Raw genomic sequence first — 6,699 nt, 5'->3', positions numbered from 1 at the left:
GGGATGTTGCAACAAAAGAGCATATCAACGTTGTATTTGAAAAATGCTTTAATAATGTCTTTTTAATATCAATAATAAGTCTAAAAGTGTATTAGTTTAAAAACCATATTAAACCATGTCTTTTACTTTCATTTCCTTCTAGGACAATACATCAAATATTAATTATTATTATTCAGAAATATATTCTTGATATTCTGTTCAATGCTAAACGTTTAACAATAATAAAGTTTCTTTCTCTATGACCACAACTGAGCTGTGGAGATAGTGTGACGGGTCTTTCAGTGATAGAGGAGAAGCTCATGTCCAGTAATTAAAATTGTGAAATGAAAGATATTTGCACATTCAAATATTTTTTCATTGACAAAGTAGAACTCATTTCAACACTTGGTACAAGGTAACTGAACTCTTTTTTTCTGACTAGACAAAGTATTGTTAAAGCCCCTTTTTCATACATCCTCAAACCTAGATCTTGAAAAGCCCAAACTCTATTACATATTATGTAATATTCAAATTGCAAAAAATGATTTCTGCATGCATTTCTTAAACTATAATCCCTCAGAGTGAAAAAAGAACTACATGCTGAGCAAAAAGAGTCACTAAAATGGTTTCACATCCTGAATGTGAATTGAAGAATTGCATCACCATTGATTTTTTACTTCAAGTCTCAGCAGATACTATCGGACTTTAATAATAGCTATAAATAATGGGTGTTACATTTTGGATAAAGTATTTTATAAAATGCCTGCTTGGTTTGGGTCCACGTGACCACATAACAGTAAGTGCACTTGTCCATGTCAATGAGCATTTGCAGTCTTGAAGTGCTTCTCACGTGTGAGTCTCATTCTTTGGCCAGGTGAATGCTGAAGCCACCACAACATTTTCCAGCACTTGTGAGAAAAGGCTGTACAATGACACCAAGGACAATGCTCCATAGGCTCTGCAGCCAGCGAGTGCCAATAAGGAGACACTGGATACAGGGACTAACCAACCTGTCATAGAAGAGACACAAAAATGACAAAGAAAATCATTTAAATCACAGGGAAAAAAATGCTTTTTTGTTTGTTTTAATATGTAACAGTAATAATTTCCTATTTCTAATTTCTCATGTTGAATTAATATATAACACTCTGCTATAACACTTTGTTTCTCAACAATGAAGTGAAGAGATTAGTACTTATATGGCATCTTAAAGTTATCCTAATGCAGAAAAGCTCTGAAAACACCTGGCTTCCCAAAACAAAATTGGAGGGGGGCTTGAATCAGACCCCTCCCACCTTTCAGCAGTCATGTCTTTCAGACTTCACATAACCACAAGGTTTTAATTGACATCATCGAGGTCATTTCTTTGAGCGATTTGAAAGCTCCCTCCAGGCCACAGAAGCTATCACCCATGGAGTGACACTTTAATAGCATTATAGAAAATTTTTCCCCATCAATATTTCTCAGATTCTTGTCTCATCTCCAGAGGGATCAGGTGGCTCTTTAGCCTCGAGGCCGGAGGTTCGGATATGTTTTGATGACCATGTGCCAATTTAGGGAGCCACCCAACAGAGGCAAAATGCACTTATGTTGGCATGGTTCATTTCTGTGTCAGTTTATAATTATAACAACCATTATGGAGGAGGATGTTATATTCTCTGACCGCAGCTGTATGTGTCAGTCTTAGGAAGGCTTAGTCTTTTACGATGGTTAGGAAAAAAAATTAAGCTGAAGAAAAATTTGTCTAGTTCCTGCAACTATACCACAGTATGATGTGTACTGGAGAAAGATTAAAAGGTATAGTAATGTTAGGCTCAGTAAGCGGTCACAAAAGGTCACCTGTACATTACTTTAATTGAAAACAAAAATCTTAATTACTAACCTAGAGGTCCGAATCTAAACCTACCAGATATGAAGACAGCTGAGGATGGCGAACAGGAGTCCAGAGATTATTGACACAGGAATGGCCAAAAATACTGTGACTATCCGGTAAATCCAAATCCTAGACACCTCGAACAGGGCATGGCTCCAGATCCACACTCTGTCACCGCTCCGCACTGATACCGGCTCAGCTATAACATCCTCAAATGTCACCTAAAGAAACAAAGAGAGACTGATGCTAGTGCTACCGAGGTAAATCAATAGCTAGTATTCTTTGGGGTCTTGATTCAATTTTTGCAGATAAATGATGTCCACTAGAGAGCGGTGCAATCAGTAAAGCAGCTTTTTGGTCCCCTGTGTCAATATTTAAGTGCTTTCTGTTTTTTTCAGCTAATGTGCAGCATGACAAATGTACAGATAGACAGCGAGATAAAGTTTAATAGAGCTACTGCAGAGAGAATGCAATACCTTAAGGCAGTCATTGATACCTCGGGGGTCTCTTGCATTAATCAGAGGCTTGGTATCACTGATTTCCACTAGTGTAGACGTGTGAATGTTTTCCTCCTCTTCCATAGCAGGAGAGGCCTTCCACAGTGTCTCACGTTGCTCCCCATTTTCAAAGTCTTCAGGGTCACTGGAGTCCCCCAAATCTATATCCACTTCCTCTGAATCGTCCCCTTTCATCATGGTGTTAATTAAATGCAAAAAAAAAACCACAACCAAAGAAAAACAGAGTGGGAAATTGTTACTTTAGTAACACTCCAGACTGTGTGAGGCCATTGACTGGAACAGCCCAGCCGGCTGTGCCGGGAGGTTATATTGGGAACGTTACAGTGCCCTGGGTGGTATTTGCAGATGGTCTTTCAAGTGAAGATCATTTTCCTCTGCTGTGGGAAGATATGGGAGGAGGATATAAATACTATGGGCATGAACAGAGATAGCTCTGTATACACTGATACGCCCAAGTGGGACAGACAGACACTAAAGTATAAATGTCAATTCAGCTTTATTTAACTGGCAACTGTAAACAATAAAAAAAATCAATTCAGGAATTCGTGCATTGCAATGACCCTACAATATCATAGACTAAAACTAAAGGATTTCCTTCATCTTTTACTTTAGTTGTTTGTAATACAACAAGGCAGAGATGCAGAACTAAAAAGGATTTCAACCGAACATATACAGTGATACTGGAATTCCTGTCATGCTGATTCTAAAATGTCATTCATAGGCTCCATTACTTCTGCATCTAAAAAGCCTTTAACTATGAGACAACACTGCCCCTATCTGACCTTTTATGGAAATTAACTACTTATCGTTGCCTGTTCCTAATCTAAACACTGAAATGCTATCCAGTTCTGTACACGTAATATATACATCATGTGTCACTGCTATCAGTAGGTTAAATACTCATCCACTCAGACCATATACAAAACTAAGCAACACATACACAAGAGATACTAAGAAACAAAATCTATACAGTAAATATTGGTGTATGATGTTGTACAATGTAGAACCTAAAATAAAAAAAGCTTATATCAGCCAGGCAAATAGCATGGTGCTGGGTGGATGGAGAGAGAGCAAAAACTGAGGCAGCCAGCTTTTAGAGATGGGCCAGGTTGTATTCATTAACTCTAACAGGGGCTATCACAGTGCATACATCAGGATTTACATAATGGCAGCCCACAGTTCCAACCAGACATTCCATGCGTTCCCTGGCTCAAAACTAAATGAGTTTAAGATGAGCAAATTAAATATAAGGACCAAAACTTAACGTATTTAATTTCTTAAGAACATAGCAGTGGTCTTTCTGACTTCCTATCCAAAGTTTAATTAGACAATTGTATATAAGTGGCTTGACGGTTGTAGATGGTGTTCTGAACAAACGGTTGCACAATATTCTAAATGTAAATATGTGGTTGAATGAATTAAACTTTTGCAGTATGAAATGGTAGATTGTCTCTAATGGCTGTAAATGGATGATGGCTTTTGTAACTTTTATCACCCTTTACCTTTATGTCCAAAAAAAAAGAAAAAAAAAAAGCACATAAAAATTGAGTAATCATATCTTGATCAATATTAAGAGTAATGCATTAAAAAGTTTTGCTCTTTTCAATCCTGAAAAACTGTTTAAAGAAAGAAATAAAATGGGGGGAAAAAGCCAAGCCTGATCTGAAAGACTGAATGAACATGGCGCTACGTAACAACCTGCTATCGAGTATGTAACAAACTGTACATTTGTTCAGAGTTGGGGATAAGTGCTCTACTCTGTGATGAGCACTGGACGGTCTCCATGGTAATGATAATTTCTGCCTGCTGGATGGAGATAGAGAGAGAACACAGTGTATGGATGACAGTGAATTTCCTGTGTTGGTGCAGGAGACAATGGTATGCTAATGGACTGCACACTTCACCAGATGGGGTTTGTTTGTTTCCGGCTTCATAGGTGAGGTCAGCAGACGGTGAGTGCATGTGTGAAGCAGCCAGATAGGGAGAGAGGGGAGAAGCAACCATGAGGGAAAGATAGAAAAAGAAACACGAATATCCCAGCTCACTGAATAATGCTATTCTTACCCCAAGACTACAATTCTGAGGGCTTGCAAGATAAGATAAGCTTCAGCTAATAAACAAATAATTGGGAGCAGTACTGTCTTTGTCATGTTTACTGAAACATATTTTTTAATAAACTTGTATGTAATAGTTGGAACATGATTTATACTTTTTATATAACAAATTACACTACTTACTTTCTTTTTATATAAATTGCATGGAGTACAAAACACTGTAAAGAAATAGTGTCACAGTTTAGGTATTTTCAAATAGGTAAATTTAAAGCTAAAAAAAGAGAAAGAAAATTTTAGGAGAAAGGGTTATTTTCAGATTTTATTATTATGAGGGTTTAAGGGTTCAAGGACGATAATATTGCTTTGCAACACACGTAGAGCAGCACACTAGCCTCCATTTATGAGTTCATTCTTTCATAGTGGGGCATAATGGCAGTCACAGCTCTGATACAGAGCAGCAAATCAAATGCTCTTGTGGACTTTCTTTTATTCATCCTTCTAAATGAAGTGAAGCGTCAGAGGGCCCAGCCCCCATAGTCAGGTGCAGATTTCATGAAGACTTCACTGCAGAGGACCACGTGAACCATCACCTCATCTCTGATGGTGTTGATTTTTTAGCTTCCTGTTTCCTGTTTAGTAAACCTTTTATATGAGGGCTGTGTAGACGTGGTTTGATCAGATTTGGTCGAGAGTGACCCAGGAACATACTCACACAGCCAGGCAACTGTCATTACATTCTGAGTCAAATTTTGCTAAATCCCAGCTGGCGCGTGGAATTACGTGAAATCCTCTTTTTAACTGATGTCCACCTACTTCAGACTAGTAGGATAAACAAAGACAGACAGTACTATTTTGTCACAACTTAAATCAAATGTGATCATGCATGTTGTGTCCAAGAACTTGTAAAAGCAAATATAATGTGGAAGAATGCTGCATTATCACATTTTCCCTTATAGACTAAAATAGAGGAAAAACTGTGCAAATCACAGACACACAATAAAGAAATTAATGTCACTGAGTGGAGAAATACTATGTTTGCTTTAAATCATCTAATATTTTAACGCCAGCTAAAGCTCAGATCCTTTTCTGCCAGCAGTAGCATTTTATGTGGGGCACAAGAGATGTCAGACAGTGTTTCTCCTCAGCACCTGCCGGTCCAGCTGTTTTCAGCACAATAGGTCAGACTGACCGTTATGTCATGATTCCCACAGTATCATGTATGAACATCTGCAGGTCAGCAAAGCAGCTCTGATACGAAGCACCGGCATCCCCAACACTTGGCATGACTATATAACAGAAAAGCTTAAAATATCCATCCAGTCAGTTCTTTTCTGTTTATTCAGTTTGGGGTCCCAGGGGGGCTGGAACCTAAGCTTAAAATATAAAAAATATATATAAAAATAAAGCATTTGGCAACACTGGTTCAAATATAGTAGATTAGACAGAACTAGTTCCATGAAAAACATCTGGTTGCTAACCATCTACATTATGCCAAGAGGACTTCATGTCAGTGAAGCACTGTTGCTCTTGCTGCTGCTCTCTGAGCAGGATTATCTGAGTGAATTATTTTATTTTGCATAATTTGACCAGATGTGTCAATTTGCAGCCAATTTGCAGAACTCCTTACATCCTATCACACAGCTAATCTGTGTTCCTTTGGTTTGAGAGGCTAAATGGAGAGGGTAACAGCAGAAAGTGAAATGACTCATTAAAGTCAGTTCAAAAAGGAAATGCAGAGCAGAAATGGAAATGAAATGAAGGAAAGAAATTGCCATTTTAAATGTCAGAATAATCTGAATTTTGAATCCATTTACTTTTTTCTCTTTTTAAATTATATTTTTTAAAAATAAAAAAAAACAATTTATTGAGTGTTTAATGTGGCTTTCTATAAGTCAATCAAGTTTATCAATAGCTTTGTTTGTTTTACATTCTTTCCTGCTTTTTGGACAGTAATTATTCTATCGATTGTGAATAAACTGGGCAGGAGGTTTTGCTCTGTGACTACTGCGAACAAGGTTAAATACCTGTTGTGTTAGTTTGTATGCACTTCTGAGGAAACTCTGGGAAAATGCTGTTACTGTATAAGAGGAAGTTCTGGTAAAATAATTTGTTTCGCACCATCTGACAGCACCATCAATCAAACCTTCTCACTTTGATTCTTCTGAAGTGATTCTCCCATTATTATGTCAGAGCATCATTCATCCTTTTGTGAAACACCAAAGCAGGCCTTTCAGCAAACAAACAGCACTGGGTATAGAAAGGGAAGAATTTTAAG

The 6,699-nt window shown here is 37.6% G+C and overlaps 1 protein-coding gene across 1 annotated transcript; it reads right to left on the bottom strand.

Moving 5' to 3' along the window:
* Positions 1-104: 104 nt before the first annotated feature.
* cav4a (caveolin 4a) lies at positions 105-6,212 on the bottom strand. The gene is made up of 3 exons (XM_084928869.1): positions 2,329-6,212; positions 1,886-2,073; positions 105-989 (listed from the first exon to the last, which is right to left on the bottom strand). The coding sequence occupies exons 1-3, from the start codon at positions 2,545-2,547 to the stop codon at positions 839-841; spliced, it is 558 nt and encodes a 185-aa protein (XP_084784995.1). The 5' UTR covers positions 2,548-6,212; the 3' UTR covers positions 105-838.
* Positions 6,213-6,699: the final 487 nt, after the last annotated feature.

This window comes from Perissodus microlepis, chromosome 5 (genome assembly GCF_051167445.1).
Source record: "Perissodus microlepis isolate ML-2025 ecotype Zambia chromosome 5, ASM5116744v1, whole genome shotgun sequence".
In the NCBI taxonomy this organism is placed as follows: Eukaryota; Metazoa; Chordata; class Actinopteri; order Cichliformes; family Cichlidae; genus Perissodus; species Perissodus microlepis.
This window is presented reverse-complemented; position numbering and strand designations above follow the sequence as displayed.

Excerpts from the sequence above, each read along its gene's own strand:
- cav4a (XM_084928869.1), bottom strand. The coding sequence starts at position 2,547 with ATGATGAAAGGGGACGATTCAGAGGAAGTGGATATAGATTTGGGGGAC. Across the intron at positions 2,074-2,328 it reads GTATCAATGACTGCCTTAAG|GTGACATTTGAGGATGTTAT; the intron begins GTATTGCATTCT and ends TTGTTTCTTTAG. Across the intron at positions 990-1,885 it reads CTCAGCTGTCTTCATATCTG|GTTGGTTAGTCCCTGTATCC; the intron begins GTAGGTTTAGAT and ends CTTCTATGACAG.